Source organism: Chiloscyllium plagiosum, chromosome 28, assembly GCF_004010195.1.
Source record: "Chiloscyllium plagiosum isolate BGI_BamShark_2017 chromosome 28, ASM401019v2, whole genome shotgun sequence".
Taxonomy (NCBI): domain Eukaryota; kingdom Metazoa; phylum Chordata; class Chondrichthyes; order Orectolobiformes; family Hemiscylliidae; genus Chiloscyllium; species Chiloscyllium plagiosum.
In genome coordinates, this window is record NC_057737.1 from 22,691,136 (window position 1) to 22,714,280 (window position 23,145).

The 23,145-nt window shown below is 41.5% G+C and overlaps 1 protein-coding gene across 9 annotated transcripts in view; it reads left to right on the forward strand.

Annotated features, from left to right (window-relative positions):
* LOC122564034 (WSC domain-containing protein 1-like) overlaps nucleotides 1–23,145 on the forward strand; it is a 152,579-nt gene that overhangs the window by 124,130 nt on the left and 5,304 nt on the right. For 8 of the 9 annotated variants that reach the window (XM_043718493.1, XM_043718497.1, XM_043718490.1 and 5 more), the window contains 3 exons: nucleotides 3,769–3,890; nucleotides 16,176–16,350; nucleotides 21,426–21,590. In XM_043718493.1, coding sequence (XP_043574428.1) covers nucleotides 3,769–3,890; nucleotides 16,176–16,350; nucleotides 21,426–21,590 — 462 coding nt within the window. The remainder of the gene's footprint in view (nucleotides 1–3,768; nucleotides 3,891–16,175; nucleotides 16,351–21,425; nucleotides 21,591–23,145) is intronic. The other variant, XM_043718498.1, reaches the window with a different exon arrangement.

The window sequence follows — 23,145 nt, forward strand, 5'->3', positions numbered from 1 at the left end:
GAGTCCAGAACTAGAGGGCATAGGTTTAGGGTGAGAGGGGAAAGATATAAAAGAGACCTAAGGGGCAACGTTTTCACACAGAGGGTGGTACGTGTATGGAATGAACTGCCAGACGAAGTGGTGGAGGCTGGTACAATTGCAACATTTAAGAGGCATCTGGATGGGTATATGAATAGGAAGGATATGGGCCGGGTGCTGGCAGGTGGGACTAGATTGGGTTGGGATATCTGGTCGGCATGGACAGGTTGGACCGAAGGGTCTGTTTCCATGCTGTAAATCTCTATGACTCTATGAGTATGGATCTCGAGCAGGAATATGACATTGAGGTAGTGATCAGATATGATCTAAAATGATGGAGCATGCTGAAAGTGCTGAATGACCTCATTCTGCGACTGGCTCCTGAGGTAAAATACAATGAAAAATAGTTTCTTACTCATGAACAGAGCAGAATTATCTCTCTCATATTGCTTGTGCTAAGCATTTATTCTTCAGATGAAAGGTTACGCCATCTCCTTGTCTCTTCATTTCAGTGGTCCAGGCAGAAAAAAAAGTCCAGCACAGTTTGAAAACTATGAAGGAATTTTGCTGTTACCCAGCACAGGAATCCTCCATCATTTACTTACCATCGAAAGGATTAACTGACTGTTCAACCTGTTAGATGAACTTGTTGGTACAGAATAGTTCCACTTCAAAGTGATGACAACATGAAGCTCTTTAAGATGAGATGAGGTGACGAAGCACCTTGTAAATATGATTTTGTTTTTGCTGGCTCAATCTGTCCAGTTTACCTTATTGTTGTAGAATTGCTAAGAAATAGCCACAGTGCCAGATGCCAATGAACTTTCAAACTGCCACTGAACCGTATGTGTGTTTGGCAACTTTTCATGATTCTGAGAGTCTTCAGAAATTAAATATTGTTCGCTGCTGTAAAGAAATTTTGCGTAGTTTTTTTTTCATTTACTTTCCACACTATTGTTTATGAGTTGTGATCATACTGGAGAGAGGTAAGAAAGGCTGTTTTTGCTGGGGAGGAGGTGAGTGCTGGCACATAATCTGGTGAAACCCCCAGGAATGATGAAGAGCTGATGCTCGAAACGTCGACTCTCCTGCTCCTTGGATGCTGCCTGATTGGCTGTGCTTTTCCAGTGCCACACGTTTTGACTCTGATCTCCAGTATCTGCAGTCCTCACATTCTCCAATGTGATGAAACCCCCAGGAATGATGCCGCTATCTTACATGAATGTGCTATGTGTTACGTTGGCCAGAAAAAGCCAGAACTACCATTTTGACACTGAATAATGCAATGACTGAGTTAAAGGAAAAGAACAAGCAGCCTATTGTACAGAGAATTAGATTTATGTGCTTGATCTATTCTACTGTGCTGTACTATATACTGTACTGAGCATAGCATGTGTGACTCTGCATTTTAAAACTAATCTCAACAGATCAATTTGGAATGCGGGGATCTGTTCAAGATCTTGATTAGACGCAGAATAATGTTATCTTTCTTCAGGTACAATGATCAGAACTTGCTGATAATAGCTTTACAGTCAAATGTACTCTGGCGCTGATTCACAAAAATGTATGCCAAAGATAAAGGGCATCAAAGGAGTTGTTAGGAAAAGTAACCAAAAGCTGAGTCAAAGAAATTATTTTAAAGGAGGTCTTAAAAGAAGAGAAGTAGCAGAAGGACCTGGAAAGGGAAGTCCTGAATATGAGGGCTGGACTCTCTGTGCAGTAGTTGGAAAAAAAATGGGACACATAGAATTCTGATATGAATTTAAAAATATTGGGTTTCCCAATAAGCATTTTTTAAAAATAAGAATCAAGATCAAAAAAGTTTAAATATTTCTCCTCAACTTTATTCGATGTGCCCATTCTTGAAGTAAGAGACAAGGGTTAAATGGTTGACATAGAGCGGCCTTTTCCTGTCATGTTGGGTTCCTGCTCTGCCACCACAAGAAGGGCCCACATAGAGTCATAGAGTGATAGAGCCATAGAGATGTACAGCATGGAAACAGACCCTTTGGTCCAACCCATCCGTGCCGACCAGATATCCCAACCCAATCTAGTCCCACCTGCCAGCACCCAGCCCATATCCCTCCAAACCTTTATTCATATACCCACCCAAATGCCTCTTAAATGTTGCAATTGTACCAGCCTCCACCACTTCCAATGGCAGCTCATTCCATACCCGTATCACCCTCTGTGTGAAAACGTTGCCCCTTAGGACTCTTTTATACCTTTCCCCTCTCACCCTAAACCTATGCCCTCTAGTTCTGGACTCCCTGACCCCAGGGAAAAGACTTTGCCTATTTACCCTATCCATACCCCTCATAATTTTGTAAACCTCTATAAGGTCACCCCTCCGACACTCCAGGGAAAACAGCCCCAGCCTTTGCTGTCCACTACACCTGCAATTTTGGTGTCATCTGCAAACTTACTAACTGTACCTCTTTTGCTCGCGTCCAAATCATTTATGTAACATCTATTGAATGGTGTGCTAATCAGCTGGAGACGAGACTTCCATCCCCTCGCTCCAGCAGAAATCTTACCTCACTGTGCTACTGGCCAGTTGCACCACTGAGATCAGTGGCCACTGCTGGGACGACATGCAGTCCATAAGAATTGACGTTCTGAGCTTTAAGACAAGGGGAATTCCTAGGTTTCTTAGTGACTTGAGGGGCTGAGGGGTTTGTGGGGAAGGAGTAGCCTGGAGGCTCATCTCTTCTCTGGTGGGGGTACCCAGGCTTGAAAAAGGGCCAGTACCAGCCCTTACCTAAGCCATTAATTGGCCACTCAGGAGCTTTGCAGTTAGGCTGGTGGGGGAAGGGAGGGGTATGCGAGGATGGTGAGAAAGCCACCCAGGGAAGTTTACAGACCGTCTGCCTGCAAATCCGAAATTGTCATACAAATTATGATTATCCTTCAGGGAAGGAAATTGCCATCCTTACCTGGTCTAGCCTACATTGGACTCCAGACCCACGGCAATATAGTTGACTCTTGAAAGCCTCTGAAATGGCGTGACAAGTCACTCATTTCAAGGGCATTTAGAGATGGGGAGTAAATGCTGGCTCATCGAGCAACATCTACATCCCATGAACAAATAAAAAATACCTCGATTGGGAACCGTTAAGATTCTACCAATACTTTCCAGAGAATGTTGCCATTGAATTTTCTATTATATAATTTTAATACCAACAGAACTTAATCACCAATAATAAATAAACTTTGCCATGTACTGTTTGAATCCTTTTTAAAGCCAACAATAAATTATTCCAGCACAAGGCATATTCCTCCACAGCTCCCTATTGCACTGATTTATTTTCATTGATTTTTTTGTACTTTGAGCTGTCCTCTGTTGTTCAACATTCTCGTCCAGCTTTATAGCTCCTTGACATTTGTCATGAAATCATGAAAAATTGCACACGGATTCTTTATAAAGAAAGCAGTCAGAATGTGTTAACAGTAACATTTGTAATTGTTAATTTTTAAAAAAGAGATCTGTTTAATGACACTGTTATTCTACAGATGCTTTGAGTATGGCTCTTAAGACTTGGGACAACCAGAGAAAAGAATCTTTCTTTCCCAGAGAAGAGCTGACTAGGACATAGAGCTGTTTCATGTTCTGTGGTCGCATCAGTAGCCCCATTCTGATACACTTAATTTACAAAGATATTGATAGCAGAGAGCGATGCTTTGAAATAATTGTCCTAGGCTCATTGATTTAAAATATGATCATAAAATATGCACTTTATGTTGCTTCAGATAGGAATGTTCTCTATCGAGGATGTTTCAAGATACCCAAGAATTTAACTGCAACCTTCCCGGTCTACTCAATCCAGCCTAACCTGACTGTTGCTAAATGCACTGAGTTCTGCACGAAAAAGGTAGGTGTAGCCTTTCATTAAGGAGACCAGAAATTATAATTACGTATTATGTATGGGCCCATGTTATGGAAGTGAAAAGTATGAGCTATGTTGAAAGTTAGTGGATATTGGAGATGAGTGAAGTTTACATTACACTGAAGGTTGACCTGAACATTAAGACTGTAGGTGTGGTGAGTTTTTCAGATTTCCTGGCAACCTGTTTGGTGGAAATTCCAATTGGAGTTGAACTGTTAATCCTGGCATTGTGACTTAGACATAAGCCAGTCTAAAAATTCATTGCATGAGACAAGGCTGAATAACCAGCTGGTGTTTTTTTGCGCATCTATTTTTGTATCTTCACGTATCTTTGTTTATTAATGGTGCTAAGACAGCTACTGGACAATTGTTGTATTTTTGTTCTCAGTCAAGTACTTCTCTGAATTTCAAAAGTCCTTTGTTAATAAAATTGTGGTTTGAACATATGTCAAATGGTGCAGAAAGAAAAATCCTATTAAACCCAGGCTGGACATCATGTTGCCAATGTCGGGGGATTTGAGCTATAGGGAAAGCTGAATAGGCTGGGGCTGTTTTCCCTGGAGCGTCAGAGGCTGAGGGGTGACCTTATAGAGGTTTATAAAATCATGAGGGATATGCATATGGTAAACAGACAAGGTCTTTTCCCTGAGGTGAGGGAGTCCAGAACTAGAGGGCATGAGTTTTAGGGTGAGAGGGGAAAAGTTTAAAAAGGAACTAAAGGGTGTCTTTTTCACGCAGGGGGTGGTGTGTGTATGGAAGGAGCTGCCAGAGGAAGTGGTGGAGTCTGGTACAATTACAGCATTTAAAAGGCATCTGAATGGGTGTATGAATAGGAAGGGTTTAGAGGGGTATAGGCCAAGCACTGGCAAATGGGACTAGATTAGGTAAGGATATCTGGTCGGCATGGATGAGTTAGACCAAAGGTTCTGTTTTCATGCTGTACATCTCTATGACTCTAATAATCTCTTTAAAAAAATTAGAATGACTGAAAATGCTGGAGTCACTCAGCAGATCAGGCAGCACTGAAAGAGAAGCAGAGTTTTATTCAGTCCAATCTGACAAAGGAGGAGGAGTGAAAGGAACAGATGATGAGGGTGTTGCAGCAGGTAGTGAGGGAATCAATAAGAGGGGAAGACATACTTGATGTCATCCTCACCAATCTGCCTGCAGATCATCTGTCCATGACAGGATTGGTAAGAGTGACCACGCACAGACCTTATTGGGATAAAATCTCACCTTCACATTGAGAATATAGAATACGTTTACACTTGGAACAGATGTGGAGGGAGGCAATGGCCTAGTGGTATTATTGCTGGACTGTTAATCCAATCCAGAGACCCAGATAATGTTGTGAAGACTCAGGTTCAAATCCTGCCATGACAGATGAGGGAATTTGAATTCCATTTAAAAGAAATTCGGGAATTAACAGTGACCATGAATCCATTGCCAATTGTCAGAAAAACCCATCTGGTTCACCAATGTTCTTTAGGGAAGGAAACTGTTATCTTTACCTGTCTGGCCTACATGTGACTCCAGACCCTCAGCGAAGTGGTTAACTGTTAATTGCCCTCTGGTCAATTAGGGACCGGCAATAAATGCTGCCTAGCCAGCAACCACCCTCACACCGTGAATGAATAAAGGGAAAAAAAAATCTAGCAACTCAAGACTGGGCATCCATGAGGTGTTGTAGGCCATTAACAGCAGCACAATTGTACTCTAACATAGGCTGCAACCTCATAGCCCAGTATACCCCCCACTCAACCACTCTCATCAAGCCAGGGGATCAACCCTGGTTCAGTGGAGAGTGTAGGAGGGCATACTAGGAGCAGCAGTTAAAGATGAGGTACCAATCTGATGATGCAACAAGTAAAGGGACTGCTTATGTGTCAAACAGCATAATCCGCAAGTGATGGGCAGAGATAAGCGATTCCACAAACATCGGATCACATTTAAGCTGTGAGATCCTGCCACATCCAGTTGTGAGTGGTGGTGGACAATTACACAACTCTTTGGAGAAGGAGGTGTCATAAATATTCCTGTCCTCAGTGATGGTGAAAAGATAAGGCTGAACATTTGCAGCAATCGTCAGCCAGAAGTGTTAAGTTGATGATCCATTTCGGCCTCCTTCAGAGCTCCCCATCATCACAGATCACAGCCGATTTGGTTCCCCCCACATGACATTGAGAAATGGTTGGACACACTGGATGCTGCAAAGACTTATGGGCCTTGACATGTTTCCACCAGTAATACCAAAGATTTGTGCTCCAGAACTAGCTGATCCCCTAGTCAAGCTGTTCCAGTACAGCTACAATGCTGGCATCTACCTGACAACATGAAAAATTGCCCAAATCTGCCCAGTACATAAATCCAGACAGCCACATCAATCTATTCTCAATTATCAGTAAAGTGATGGAAGGTGTCGTTAAGTGCTATCAAGCAGCACCTGCTCAGTGAAGCTCACTTTGGGTCCCGCCAGGGCCATTCTGCTCGGGACTTTATTACAGCCTTGGTTCAAGCATGGCCAAAAGAGCTGAATTTCAGAGGTGAGGTGAGAGTGACAACCTTTGACATCAAGGCTGCATTCAACCAAATGTGGCATCAAGGAGCTCCCGCAACATTGGAAGCAAAGAAAGATTGTTGTGATTGTTGGAGGAAAGTTGCTTCAGCTCCAGTATATCCCTGCAGGAGATCCTCAGGTATTGTCCTGGACCCAACCATCTTCTCCTTCTTCAATGACCTTCCCTCTATCATAACATCAGAAGTAAAGATGTTCACTGATGATTGCACAATGTTCAGCACCCTTCCAGTTACTGGAAGAGTTCTTGACCACATGCAGCAACATCTGGACAAAATCCAGGTTTGGGTTAATAAGTGGCAAACAACATTTGAGCCACTCAAATGCCAAGCAATAAACCATCTCAAAATGTTGCTTCTTGACATTCAATGACATTGCCATTGCTGAATCTCCTAATGCCAATGCCTTGGATATTACCATTAACCATAAACTGAATTAGACTGGTCAAATAAATGAAATGGCTGTAAGAGCAGATCAGAGGCTTGCGGTGAGCAACCAACCTCCTAATCCCCAAAAACAAGTCAGGGTTGTGATCTGACATACTGCACTTGCCTGAACGATGATTCCTGATGAAGGGCTCTAGTCCAACATCGATGATTCCTGATGTTGGGGTCATTGCTCGAAACATTGATTTTCCTGCTCCTCAGATGCTGCCTGATCTGATCTGTTTTTCCAACAACATACTCTCAACACTTGCCTGACTGAATAAATCCCCAAAAATACTCAAGAAGCTTGATACTATCCAGGACAAAGCAGCCCACTTGACTGACACCATATCCACAAGTAATCTCCTCCACCAGTCTTCAGTAACGGTGTGTATCATCTGCACAAATTCACCAAAGCCCCTTCAATAGCATCTTCCAAACCCATGCCAATACCTGTACTGTCTGGAAGGATAGGGACAGCAGATACTTGGGAACGCTACCATTTGTAAGTTTCCCTTCAAGCCACGTACCATTGTGACATAGCAATGTATCACCATACCATCACTGTGGCTGGGCCAAAGTCCTGGGACTCCCTCCTTAACAGCGCTGTGGGTGTACATCAGCTTTTCAGAAGGAACTGTGAAGGATCCAACTGATAACGTGAACGAATAAAAGAAATGAAATAATAAAATACCAATGTCAATGTTTGAGGTTATGAAGTAGTTTTACAATTGGCTATGTGATGCACAATAATGAAAACTATAAACTCACAAGTTTTATTCTCAAGAGCCAGTATACATTTCAACGCATGCAAATCTCTCTTGAAATTGCCAATTAGATTATTCTTGAAATTTTATGCAAAATAAAATAGTAATAAACATACCCCTCAAATTAGTTTCCATTAAGACACACATACAATCACTGTTCAGAACTTGTTTTTTCCTTATGGGAGGCTTAACAATGAGGTCAGCTACATGAATTATGGGATAAGAGAATGTCAGAGAAATTAGCCCAATAAAGCAAAGGTCACAAAACACAGATCAAAATGAAATTAGCAAACTGTTTATTAACACAGCGATCTCACAGAAGAGAAATTGACCAAGCTGAAACAGCACAGGCAATCTGTCCAGGTAGCCGACACTCTCTTCCCCGAGCTGAGAATCAAGCCAGGTTTTATAGGAATACAGTACAATGATGCTAATTAAAAGTAGTGAAAATGTAACTGTCTTGATAGTCAAGTAATCCAGTTACAATGGTGATAATTGCAAAGAGGTTCTCAGAAGAATGTCCTGAATGTAGCTACAATGAAGCATCTGGCAGCATCAATTGGTCCTTAATGGGATCAGGAGGTTCCAGCTCTCTTTGTGGGTAGGTGAGAATGTCCCTTTTCCTGGCAGTAAGGTGTTTCCATTGTTGCTCTCCTGTGAGCGAGGTATTCTGGTGACTCTGTCTGACCTCAGCTTTGTGTGGCTTTGGTATCGCAGGGGTACGAGACTGCCCTTAGGGCTTTGGGACAGCTGTGCTTATCGGATACAGGAAACTTATTGTCAGGTTGTCTTGCCAAGTGTATTCCCTGGTCTGCGAGTGACTGTGATCATGTCTGGTTTCCCTTGTCAGCCTGTTTGGTCAATGCTGAGGCATTCTGGGTGTTTCTTGTATGGTTTGGACAGGCTTAATTTTCTGTGTTCTGTGTGGCCATGCTGTGGGTAGGCAGGTGGCAGATATTTTCCCACAGAGGAGTAAGTATAGTGGAGCCGTAAATAGAATGATGTTTCCAAAGGTACAAGTACAAGTGGCTACCGATATACAGGAATTGGAAGAACAAAAAGGGAGACATGTATGTTCTCAGCCCCCACTATAGAATCAGCACGCTGCCTATTAAGCAGTCAACACAATAAATTACATAACATTCATGGCACAAAATTGTTCATGTCAACTGATTTACTGAACATTGCTGAATTTCTGATCGGTCAGCTTCTGAGCAATGAATGAAAATCGAGTGAGGCTAACTACAAATTTGATGCCAATTGGTGACAATAATGCCTGTTGATGACCACTTGGGATATCAAATTATAGCTATGTGATTGCTCTTGAGTGCAATTGATGTCAATTGATAGCTAAAAGATTGTATTTCTGTGCAAATTAGGTCAGATTATGCTTGCATGTTTGATATTAAGAGCAAATAAAAGCTGTTGAAAACACATAATGTCGAAGCATATCAAATGTTTCTGATAGGGGAGTTAGTCAATCTGAGGCTGTGATGGGGCTGCCAAGTGGAAACTTTAGCCAGGGCTTGGATTCCCTGCTGCATGTCCATGGGCTAGATTGCAGCAGTGGGGTGAGGGAGACATATCTAGAGGTTCATGGTTCATACTCTCCAGCCTCCACCATGTTGAACATGTTGATTCAAGTGCTCACCGGCCAGTTGGAATTGTGAAAAGAGATTTGTGCCCAAATAGGCAGCTAGGAGAGAACATCTGATGGATGAGGATATGGACAGTGAAGCGGACATTGGTTCTGGCCACCAATTTCAAGGCCCCTTGTCTCTCACTCAGACTTTACTTGTTATGTCAGCTTGCATAAACAGAACAAACTGCCAAACAATGCCACTTCCATAGCATGCTCACTGCTACATACAGTCATCATCCTATTTGTTGGAATTGTCGTCCCCTCATATTTGGGCTGTCCCAATGTTTACCACACGTATATTAAAAAGTTAAGAGTGCAACAAGAATTTTCAATTGGTCTGCTTTTTGATGAGCTCAGTATCTTGTCAATCTTGTTTTACAAAAGGGCAAGCAATCAGTCCTCTGCCTTCGGCAACTGCTTACCTTCAATATTGTTAAGGATTGGTTGGACAATGTTGAATTGCTGACCCAAAGTCATCATGCAATATTTCACATAACCCCAGGTGTGGGGTGCTTCCCACCAGCTTGGAACCTATGAAATTAAGTGCTATTTGTAAACATTGTGATAGGATTAGATTGAATTCAGCTGGGCTGTGTTTCATAGTGAATTTGCACATGAATTCTGGCAAGTTTGGGAAGGGACAGTAGACTGATGCTTTTAATGATTATCAATTTCAACATTCTTTGCAAAGGAAAGGGTTCTTTGCAAAGAATGTTGAAGTTGATAATCATTAAAAGCCAATTGGCAATTCGCCAAAGATGAGTGTCTCACTGCCAATTACCAAACAAAGAAAAATTCTAAAGTTTTAATCACTCTTCCATTTCTTTTTTCTGTCTTTGCAAAGAAAAGGGTTTGAGTTATACGAAGAGGCTGGATAGGCTGGGACTTTTGTCACTGGAACATAGGGAGTTGAGAGGTGACCTTATAGAGGTTTATAAAATCATCAGCTGTGGGGGGTTTCAAGACTAGATGACATATCTTTAAGGTGAGAGGTGAAAGATTTAAAAAAAGGCATGAGGGGCAACTTTTTTATACAGTGGTTCATAGATGAAGTGAACTTCCAGAGGAAGTGATGAATGTGAGTACAGTTACAATGGTTTAAAAGACATTTAGATAAGAACATGAATAAGAAATGTTTGGAGGGTTATGGTCCAAGCATAGGCAGAAGGGTTTACTGTATTTAATTTATGGTAATGGTTGGCATGGACTGGTTGGACCGAAGAGTGTTTCCTTGTTGGATGACTCTATGACGCTGTAACGGTTGTCTAGGCTGCAGTATAGAGCACAATCCAATCTCATACCCCTGATGAATATTAATGCATTCATTTTTTCAAAGGCTACAGGCAAATATTTTTAATGATTGAAATAATTATTTCTTCTGATAATTTGCAAGCTTATCTGTTGCAGTGGGAATCTTGATATGCTTCAAATGTTATCATTAACAGATCAGGACAGTTCCCCTCTGAAGGCATTTTACACAGTGAACACAGAAAAAGAAATGAACCTTTTTTCTTACATAAGTGAATTTCATTTATTGGCAAGATCAGGATAACATGTATGGCGGTTAAATACAAATATATTCGGGACCATGGTGTAGAGATTTGTACCTTGCATTTAATATTGAGTGTTCCTCTGGAGGTGCACCTTTGCATCAGTACTACTCTTTCCTTGATCCTTACCCCTACACTGGTTTTGCAGATGCAAAAGTAGATAGAGAGCATACTACAAATTGTTGATGCATGAATAAACTTACATAGCTTAAGTCAAAAGGCAATACTATAGGCAAATATGAGTGAATCCCCTTTGGGCATATAAAGAATAGAACAGTACTTCTCCAACGCTGAAAAGTTACCTTGGAACTTCGAAGGTACATCTGGAGGAACTGAAAACAAGTGTTATAGAAGGGAAAGCACTGGGGTAAAAGCCACTATAAACCCCACTCAGAGTTGTTATTTCCTAATCAAACTGTTCAGCAATGTAGAGATTTTACTACACACCTCTGGAGCAGGTGGAACTCGAACCGGGCCATCCTTCTTTAGAGGTAGGGACACTACCAAAGTGCCACAGGAATCCTACCACACCCAGAATTTTGCAGGCATTTTGATATCTGCACTCTGAGAGCAACTTTGTCCTCACCCTCTTCTCATTGCCTCTGCAATATAAAGCTGGATGACTTTCTCAACTCATCAGTAATTAAAGGTCAGTTAATGGTCACCTATGACCCTCAATCTGCTACCTCTCTAATTTCCTGCCTTCCCTTTGGGTGGGAAGGTTAACTGACTTCTGGGCTGGCAGGCAGGGGGTAACTAATGAAACCAAACTCCTGAGCTCGCCTCTAACACCTTGCACCCCTCTCTCCCCGTGACAAGAAGATAAAGCTCATGTTTCTTCTCATTGCTGCTTCTTCTGAGGACTAGGTCAAAACTGGCGATTATAGGACTCAGAAAGATAAAATATCAGCCGATGTCGTACTTGCACAGATTTAGACGGTTAAGGGACGATTTGGTGAAAGGTTTTCAAGATATTAAGGAGAAAAGATGGGGTAGCTTGAGACAAATTACTTCTGTTACTCAGGAAGAATTGTCTAAACATTACAATCAGATCCAAAATGAAATTGAGAAACATTTCTACATACAACGGGTGGTAAACATTTGGAATTTTTGTCAGCAAGTGGAAATATGTGCTCTATAAATTGTTCATTTTAAACCTGAGAAAGATTTTTGTTACCCCTAATACATTTAGAAATATAGAGCGAATTTGAGTAAAGAGAATTGGCATACAGATCTGCCAATACTGCATTGAATGATAGAATGGGCTTGAGGGGTTGAATAGACTCCTCATCTCATGCTCATAGATCAGACAAAAAAGGCACAGAGCAAAGGGGTGGTGAGAGGACTCAACTGCTTGAATTCTGGTGTGGAATTTGCTGATGACAATATTTATCAAAACCTTAACAATTTGTGTCTCCCTCAATGACTAACAGAAAGAAATCTTTTTTTTTTCATTTCTTACTCATTCTCATTCACTCATTCCAGAAAGTTACACATAAATGGTTGATGGTTGACTACCTTATCCAAGCTACGAGACCTATGAAAATAAATTACAGGTTCAAAATTGGAAGGGAAAGGCACTTCTGAATTTCTCTTACATTGGGGTCAGCAGGATCCTGTGCATTTTGATTCCATCTGCAGCATCGTTGAGCTGTGGAATTAAGAGAGGATTAAACATTCCATTAGCAGTACTTTAGAGGCCAGATTACAGGTTATGCCTGTATCCTCACTCCCTCCAAAGCAAAGGAGCATCAAGGCTAGGGATTGGTTTAACATGTAAGCAACGATGCTGAGAAAATGAAATCTAGCCTTATCTAGTTTAAATCAGTTGTGAATCTCAAAAATACCAATTCTATCTCTTACCTTTTTTGTTGCAGGAACCCTTGAATAAGTACTTACAATTGAAATGTTTTTTAGAAACCTTTACACTCTCAAAAATAATTTGCAGTAAAAAAATAATCAAGTGAAGAACATACATAGCCATGATAATGTATTCCATTTTGTGTGAGCTTTTTCTTGGCAATCACTCTGGGCTTCAGTATTGATACCTTGCTGGAGATTTCACCCTATTACAGAGAGATATAATGGTCTCGCCTCAGCAGTTTCTTATCTGTTGGTGCTGGGGCCAAAGTAGATGTTTGATTGCAATTGTGGCCTGAGGTCAGCTGAATTTCTTTGGATGAATGCTTTCAACCTTGTTTTTTTTTCAAATTTGCAAATAAAGCTGCTGGCAATTCTGTTGATTGCATATGAAGTGAACAATATACGCACCCCTCATGGCTTTATTCAGAAGGCATGCACCAAGGCAACTGATCTCTTAGCAGGGGTCAGCACAGTATCAGAGCTGTTGGCCCTGCATCAAAAGATTGTGGGGTCAACTTGACACAAAAGTCTTGCACATAAATATTGGCTGAATACCAGTACAGTGCTGAGGGAACCCTGCATTGTGAGCGAAGCCGTATTTTGGAGGAGCTATTGACCAGAGACCTTGTTTGTTCTTTTAGCGACAGTTTTGCTGATTACAGTGTGAAACTGCAGAAGTTACCTTTGTTTTAATATATCTTGTAGTTTGATGATAACAACTTGGAATATTTAAACAATTAATCCAGAAGCTTGCCAAAATGTTTGTAGTCTATGCTAGTGAATTCGTTCCATTTTAATGCTTTGGCAGTTTAATCTTTGAAGTGTTCCCTTAGCATCAGTAACAGCTCTTTGAGCATTAAAAATGTAGCAAATTTCGTATGACCACAGGAGAAGTTGGCTTGTAGAAAAAGGGTTATTTTGATCTTTGTTTAATGATGTTTTGGTTAAGAATGTAGTGACAGTTATCAAGGACAGAGAGATAGTGAGTGCTCATTTGAAGGAGCATTTGAGAATTTCCTCAATAAACGTTCAACACTTCATGTGCATTTTCTCAATCAAATCCCACAGCAAGCTCCCTACTGCCACCTCAGCCCAATACAAGGTTGAAAAACGCCATCGGACAATTGAGAACAAACTGCTGGCACAGATGAAATCTCCACAAAAGTATTAAAATGTTGTGGCCTTGCCCTTATCTCCCTCTGGAAGGAGGAGAGTATGCAAGAGTATCTTCAAGATGTCATAATTGCGACCATATAGAGTCATAGAGACATTGAGATGTACAGCACGGAAACAGACCCTTCAGTCCAACTTGTCCATGCTAACCAGATATCCTAACCTAATCTAGTCCCGTTTGCACTTGGCCTATCTGGTAATTACAGACTAATATCCCTGCTTTCCAGCCCAGGGCAAATCATTGCATAAAATCACCCTCAGTCACTTCCTTCTAATAGCTCCTAACAATATAGGTTCCATCCATCAAGAGCTACAGGGGACATGAACTTTGCAGCAAGACAAGCCCTGGAAAGGTGCTGAGAGAGTAGCAGCAACCTTTATGCATAGTCTTCTTCGACCTCACAATAGCTTTGACTCTGACAACTGGGATGGGGGTTGAGTATGGACTCCTGAAATTCAGTTTCCCACAGAATTTCATCTCTATCCTCTGTCTGATGCATTACAGCACATCAGCAGTGATCTCTACTCATGGATCCATCACAGCCTGAATACGTGTGAAAAATGGGCTACCAGGGCTTGTATTAATATTTGTCTTCATCTTCCTTGTCACAACATTCTGTCGCATATCATAAAGTCATAGAGATGTACAGCACAGAAACAGATCCTTTGGTCCAACTCATCCATGCTGAGAAGATATCCTAAATTAATTTAGTCCCATTTGCCAACTTGGCCCATATCCCTCTATACCCCTCCCTTCTATTTATATATCTATCCAGATGCCTTTTAAATGTTGTAATTGTACCAGCCTCCCCTACCTTTTCTGGAAGCTCATTGCATACATCAGTGAAGCTTCCTGTGTTGGTGTGGAACTACTCTACAGGACAAGCAAGAGACATCTCTAGTCCAGAAACAAGAACACCCCACCATCTGTTATCAAACTTCATTATGAAGATGATGCACGTTATGCATATTCAATGCATATTCTGAGCTCTAAACAAGTATTGATGTATTCATGGAGCTGTATGAGAGAATGGGCCTTAGACTAAACATTCAGATGACAAAGATCCTCTCCCAGACTGCCCCTACTATACAGCACTGATTCCCAAATAAGAGAGGAAGTTTTGGTCTTGCAATGCCTGGTCTGCATGGTTCAGTTGTAAGTTTTTTTTAACATAGTTGGATACATATTCAAAAAGGAAAAATGGCAAAGTTATGTTGACAGGCTAAGATAGTGGGACTAGGTAGCAGCACTTTCAGAAAGTGAGTATAGGCGCGCTGGACTGGTTGAGCTCTTTCTACGTGACTGGCTTGTACTAGAATGAGGCAGCAAACTAACTTACTGCCAGTTGTCACTTCATGAGTAGAGTTCTGGATAGGCTGAGTCATCGATTCCTTCAGTAAATGGAGGTGATTGTTTCCTATGATGGCACAAGAATGATGTGGCAATAAGTGACTTTTACCAAGCTAAGACTGACTAGGAAATCACAAGTAAAAGTATGTCAATTAATTCATGACTGGCAAATATGGCTGGAGGCTACTTTTTAAACACAATATGTTTAAACACAATGATATTTCACAACAGAGAAACATCATGCAAAAATGTTAAGCCATCATCCCCCAATACTGCCAAGGGTCATTTTAAATTAGGTGTCATTGTGTGAAGAGATTTTGCTTAAAGGCAAGTGTGTTTCAGTTTTATGAGTTAACATACTTTGCAAGGGTTTTTTTTCCAAAAGATTTATTCAGATTTCCAAAAGCATGTATATGTATGCAATGTGCCTGAAGTGAAATGTGCATGTACTGAGTGGAAATAATCTTTGAAAGCTAAGGTCTGCAAGGAGTGTGTTGCACAAGTCCAATATTTGAGTCAAGATTAGAGTGGTGCTGGAAAAGCATAGCAGGTCGGGCAGCATCCATGGAGCAGGAAAATCGACGTTTTGAACAGGAGCCCTTCATCAGGAATGAGGCTCATTCCTGATGAAGGGCTCCTGCCCGAAACATCGATTTTCCTGATCCTCGGATGCCGCCTGACCTGCTATGCTTTCCCAGCACCACTCTAATCTTGACTCTGATCTCCAGCATCTGTAGTCCTCACTTTCACCAAGTCTAATACTTGTGAGTGCAGGATATTTGACCTGTTTTGCAGCCGAGAGTCAGCGAAAGGAGGAGAATAGTTTTCCTCGGTTGACAGTACAGACAGATCGACACATGTAGTATTGGCTTCAAAAGAGATTCAGAGGCTGATGTCACAATATCATGCAATTTCTCTTGACAGGAGTTTCCCCTCATTGTCATCAGGAGGATTGAGTGTTACTGTGGATTTGCCACAACTGACTTCACACTTCACGACATTGCGAATGACCAACTCTGTGGAAAACTATCAAGTGACACTACAACTGAATTCTTGGGTGATGAAAATTATTGTGTTATCTATCAGACTCCTGTTCAAGGTAAAACTGAAAGATTGCATTCTGCGGTTTAACAGTGACATGTTGATTTGAAACCAAGATACAATATATTTATGTACTAGTCAGATCCATGTATTCAGCTGATGGGTGTGTAACCACATCATAAAAATATTTGAATTTATCAAATGAATCTTTTGATAATATTTTTTCTGTCATTTCGTTGTTTATATATCCAAATTTCTAACCAATGTTAGTAGGGAGTGAAACATTATCAATTATGAGTACAAAGTATTGTCATTGAGAACTTGAATATAAAGCTGCTTTCAGTTACTGATTTATGGACCATCAGTAATGTCCCTCAGACTTACCTTCAAGAGCAGCCATTTACTGAGATTGGGACATGTTTTGATGTCCCCCAAAGGCCTTCCCCTGACCCGTCTGAGGAAGATTAAGCATTTGATACCAAATTACAGAGTGATGGTCAATAGGTTTTAGATTGAAATTGTGCGCCTAACACCTCCAGAGGCAGAAAATGGAGGAGCTTTGCACTGAACAATTAATGCTGGATTTGAACTGAAATGTTAAGTGAATGTTAACTGGTTAACCAGAAATCCCAACCAACCCTGTGTTAATGGTTTGCACATGAGTTCAATCTATGAATAAGCTATTGAAGTAGGGGCAGCACAGTGGCTCATTGATTAACACTACTGCCTTACAGCACCAGAAACCCGGGTTTGGTTCCACCTACAGGCGACTATCTGCGTGGTGTTTGCACATTCTCCCTGTGTCTGCGTGGGTTTCCTCCCACAGTCCAAACTTGTGCAGGTTAGGTGGATTGGCCATGTTAAATTACCCTGTGATATGTGGGTTAGGTGAATTAGCCATAAGAAATGCAGAGTTACATGTCTGGGTTGGATTTTCTTCAGTGGGCTGGTGTGGACTAGATGGGCTGAATGGCCTCCTTCTACGCTATAGGAATTCTATTCTATGAAGTAAACTGGATGGTTAAATAGAGCTTTGGAAAAAGGAAACATACAGGGCCTAATTAATGTGCTGCATAGATTCTAAAGAAAATTAAAACCACAAAAAATATTACGTGCCTATGGGAGGTATGTTTATGGTGGGTGGCTAACCCATCCCTATCACATATACTCTGCGCTTATTTCCATAATGCAGGGGGTGGTTAGGCACCAAAATTGACAGCCTGTCCGCCATACATAAATACATCACCAAGGGTCTACTCTGTGTTAGAAGTTTTGTTTTCCCTGATAATACACTAACCACCTCAATCTACAGTTGATATGGATGGATGGGCACAAATGAAATTCACATTTATTAAAAGAGTTCTTAAAATGCAGGAAGGGAGGTCTTCAGGGTGAGCCATCTGTGCATCAGGGAAAGTGCTCCCCTGAAGATAACAACGACCCTTCCCATCTCCTAATCTATAGAACCCACTCCATGAACACCTCTTCTCCATTGCTTCCCACCCCACAGCTTTGCGTGCCTTCCCTGAGCCAATTATCAAGACTTTTCTTTGGCCAAGTTTCGTTCGGCCTTCTCAAGGTTCTCCCTGCAGTACCAGTAACAGCCACTGCTGAGGTTTCAGCACTGCAGATTGGCTGACAGCTTCCAAGGGCTGAGCTTCCTCCCCAGTGAGGAGAGGTCTTTCAAGTAGACAATTTAGCCAGCCTCCCAAAGGGTTATGGCTGTGGGGCCAACTTCCAAGAAATCAGCCAAGTTTTTGACCACGCATGGCTGTCGTTTCCAGTCCTATATATTTGTCTCAGGCAGAATATGGCAAGGGATCTTCAATTGGCATCAGTCTTCATGGAATAAAAGAGTGGGGCTATAGGGCCACTATTCCTTGCTATTTGGCGACATTTGTTGCAAAGGGCTTATATGTGAGGTTGAGGTCAGAGTGGAGTTTGAATTGCATTGTCCTGGACTACTTAATAAACATGACCCCTGAATGAGATATAGATTTCCTGTGACTGCTTAATATCCCAACTTTCTCAGGAAGGATGAGCAAATTGAGAGTGAGGGTGAATGGCATTACTATTAAAGCTTTGGCACACGTGTTTTCTGGTTTACCTATAATTTGTGATACCCATAATTACTACATTGCTACACAATCTGTGCTGTGTAGCAATTATTACATTTTCTTGGGGGTTACATGCTGGTGGCACTGACATGGAAAAATCATACCCAGATAAAGTCAATCTTAATACACATTAATTATGGTCCACACACCAGAAATGTATGCTGTCCAGTTTGAAGAAATTATGATACTGTCACAATTGCATGAAAGACAATACATTGACATCTGAATCAGGATGGAGAAAGTGAGGACTGCAGATGCTGGAGATCAGAGCTTAAAAATGTGTTGCTGGAAAAGCACAGCAGGTCAGGTAGCATCAAACGAGCAGGAGAATCAATGTTTCGGGCATAAGCCCTTCTTCAGGATGTTTCTGCATTCGCCGCAGCCACTTTCGCCCCCGGAGTTGCCGTCACCGCATCTACTTCCGCCTCCAGTGACGTCACTTGCCTGCACAATGACCACGCCGCATGCGTCCCCGCGCCAAGGCTGATCCCCGCCCCCATGCCTAACCCTGCCCCCACTCCCAGCTCCAGTCCCACACCAGGTCCCAGGTCCTAGCTCCCAACCCTGCCGTATTTTCACCATCCCTCCAGACCTCCCCCTCTCTGAGGATGCAAGATTAGTCCTCAGCAGAGGCCTCACCTTCATCCTCCTATGCTCCCGGATTAACGAATTCAACACCCGGCGAGACATCGAGCATTTCTTCCGCCGCCTTCGCCTCTGCGCCTACTTCTTCAACCAGGACTCCCGCCCACCCTCTGACGACCCCTTCTCCTGGCTCCAACACACCCCATCCACCTGGACACCCCGTGATGACCTCTTACCCACCCGCGATCTTTTCATAGCCAACTGCTGTTGCGACATTGACCACCTCAACCTCTCCACCCCTCTCACCCACTCCAACCTCTCACCCTCACAACGTGCAGCCCTCCACTCCAACCCCAACCTTACCATCAAACCAGCAAACAAAGGAGGCGCAGTGGTAGTTTGGCGCACCGATCTTTATATTGCTGAGGCTAAACGCCAGCTCGCGGACACCTCCTCCTACTGCCCCCTTGACTATGACCCCACCTCCCACCACCAAACCATCATCTCCCAGACCATCCATAACCTCATCACCATCTGAATCAGGATCTACATTTGTCCCTGTTGGGCTGATTCAAATCACTTTAGATGTTGATTCTGAATTCATGTTTTCCACCCTCTGTCTTTTTTTATTTCCTGACCAACCATTTTTGTTCAGAGGAATAAAGTGTCCCAAAAAAGCCAACTTGTGTAATCAGACCTTTTCCTTTGTGAAAAGTTCATCTTAATCCAATCTTTTGACAGTGTCCAGTCTTTGGTTGAAGGTAGTATATATTCAGTCATACCTTGGCCATTTATACTGCTCTTATTGTGTGACAACCACCATTTTAAATGTGACAAGAGGAAACTTTGATACAACTGTGGCTGCTATGCATGTCAAGTCCCTACTGCAGCAGTGAGAGAATACATAGTGACTGATGCCAGTGACAGAAAGGAGCAATTATGGAAATAAAGCAGCAAAGAAAACAAAGGGGGATTGAAACTTTCTGTCAAAATCGACAGGCTGATAAAATAACAAAAATGAATGGGATGTGTGGCGTGTTGCAGGAAACTGAGGAATGACAGTTTGATTGAAGGGCAGGATCTGACAATCTCTTTCATCCAAAGCCCTGTCTATCTTCAATTCCCAATGTAAAGCAAGAAACATTTTCATGATTACTTGATGAAGTTCAACAAAGTTACCCTTATTCTCTTTGTGAATCCCAGAAATCTCAGGTCTGAGAAGATTAAAATGTACATTTTTCAGTTTGAACATTCACTTGCCATGATTTGGGAGTTTACAACTCTTCTTATCCCATGCCCAATGGTCCATGAGGCAGACAGAGGATGTGCTTATGTCTAATTCCATAGATAGATTGTCTTGAAACAGGTCACCAGAGGCTATAGCATGAGGGATGTCACTCCTTATCAAGAGTGACTGACCAGGAGATCCTCCTAGTGGCTGCTATAGGCATATCAGAAAGATTTACATGTTGCTAACCAACTTGATTGACCATGTTGCTACAAATGGTTCTGCCTTGACCATCTAGTCCTGGAATGGGATTCAAAACCAGAGCTTCTGGCTCGGACGCAGATATATTTCTGTGGCCAGACAAGCTCACAATTAACAAGGACACAAACATCCAAACACGAACATGATCCGTGGCCTGTTAACAATGCACCACTTTTCCACAAACTAACTTTTCATTGTAATTAGTAAAAATAGAAATGCTTTCCAAAATGTAAAAAAAATGCAGAAATTTGGCGAGGACATGGAGGAAACATTTTCTTTTTAAAATGAGCTGTTTTGTAGATCTCAGATGTGAGTTCATCATTGTTTTATTTTCTTTGATGGAATATCTAAAGAAAAACATTGCAGGAATAAGCAGTCACTTTATTTTTGACTCTGGCCCCAAATTCCCAAACTGGCAATTACTGAGCTGAAAATCTGAATTCTAAACCAGGTTCAGGGTGTGAAAGAGAAACAAAACAACTAAGGAAGGTTTGCAAGAGAAACCCTCAGTAGACTGGAGCATAAATAAGTTGTCATTGATCAATCCATGACAATCACACGCCACAGTGGAATAACATCAAAGACTGCCAGAGAGACTAAAAATAAACCTCTTTCACCAAAAGAGAAAACGAACAATAATTTTATCATTTTCTCTTACTCAAGATCTGCAGCATATGCAGCTGCACAATTTGATCCTGCGGGACTGTGTAGGTTTACAAATAAATAGGACAAATTATGCCATTGCCCAAGTGCCAAATAATTTACTTTCTAACTTAACATCGTGTCAAGCATTCAGATTGCTTTCAAATTAAATGATAAGTTTTTGTTTTTCAAATTACGACTAAACAGTCCAATCAGTTGATTCATAGTCCTGTCTGTAATTAAACTGTACCAGGAAAATAAATCAGGAATTCATTTCATAGATGTCCATTTCTGTTCTAGACACCAGATGTACAGATAGGAAGTTCCTGCCGACAAAAACAAAGGTAATGGTTGCTCTCTCCAGCTTCCCAGGTGCTGGCAATACATGGGCAAGGCATTTGATAGAACATGCCACCGGATTCTACACTGGAAGTTATTATTTTGATGGAACGCTTTATAACAAAGGTATGTGTTAGTTCTACTCCAGAGGTCCAAGTGGTGAACATTAGGGTCAATCTTTACACACTTGCATATTTATTTACAGACTACAAGCATGCATCTCCTAATTCAAAAACAGTACAATAAATGGGTGACGCAGCGGTTAGCACTGCTGCCTCACAGCGCTAGAGACCTGAGTTCAATTCCTGTCTCAGGCAACTGTCTGTGTGGAGTTTGCACATTCTCCCCATGTCTGCGTGGGTTTCCTCCGGGTGCTCCGGTTTCCTCCCACAGTCCAAAAATGTGCAGGTTAGGTGAATTGGCCATGCTAAATCGCCCGTAGTGTTAGGTGAAGGGGTAAGTGTAGGGGAATGGGTCTGGGTGGGTTGCTCTTTGGAGGGTCGGTGTGGACTGGTTGGGCCGAAGGGTCTGTTTCCACACTGTAAGTAATCTAATAAATCTAATAAAATGCCTGGTTAATGGTCACCACCTGCATTAATTCCTGAAGAAGGGCTTATGCCCGAAACGTCGATTCTCCTGCTCCTTTGATGCTGCCTGATCTGCTGCGCTTTTCTAGCAACACATTTTTCCCCACCTGCGTTAATAAAACATAATTAATGTACAATTAACATTCTTTGCCTTACTTCCATACAACAACTACCCGTATGAACTACATGGTAACATTGGAGCTACTGCTGCCTTCGTATCTAAAGTTCCAAGGGGAAATAACAATTTTATCAATTATATTAATTTTTCACCAGTTTCAGAATGACAATCAATTACATTTATAAGAAATCAGTTTTATAAGGCTTGGCATAATTGTGCAGAAGTAGTCAGAGCTATTGCTTTATTAACACTTCACAGTAAACTAAAAACAAATGCAGATTTCCAGTATAATTCATGTAAACCTTCAACCACAAGTTGATAAGAAGTCTGCTCCTCAAATGTAAAGCCGGAGGAATGAGCCATGCAGATGTACGTGTTTATTGTGAGATGTAAAAGATCTGATAAAAGATTGATTTTACTCCATTTAAAAAGCACTTTTCTTAAACCTAAATGAATACAAGCACATGAACTAAAGTGTCCTCAGACTCTCTCCTCTGTTTGGATAGTACCAACATGTATTTGTGAAAAGAAAATTGTGTTTAATAAATCTGTTGGAGTAATTTTGAGAGTATAACTAGTGGGATAGATAAAGGAGAATCAGTAGATGTAATATGAATTTATTTTTTTAAAAAAGTGATAAGGTACCATTCAAGAGGTTATTGCACAAAATTAAGCCTCATTTAATTAAGGATAATGTATTGGCATATTTGAGAAATTGGTTAATAGATAGGCCATTTTTATATTAGCAACTTGTAAATAGTGAGGTGCCACTAGTGTCAGTGCTTAAGCCTTAACTAATTACAGACTGTAGCAGTAACATAGTTAGTTGGGCCTGTAAGTTGTGAGGAGATTGCAGAGAGGCTGCTAAAGGATATAAACAGGTTGAATGAGACAGAGCGTGGCAGATAGAACATAATATGAAGTTACCATTTTGATGGATAAAATATGAGAAGGAATACATTTTTACACGCTAAAA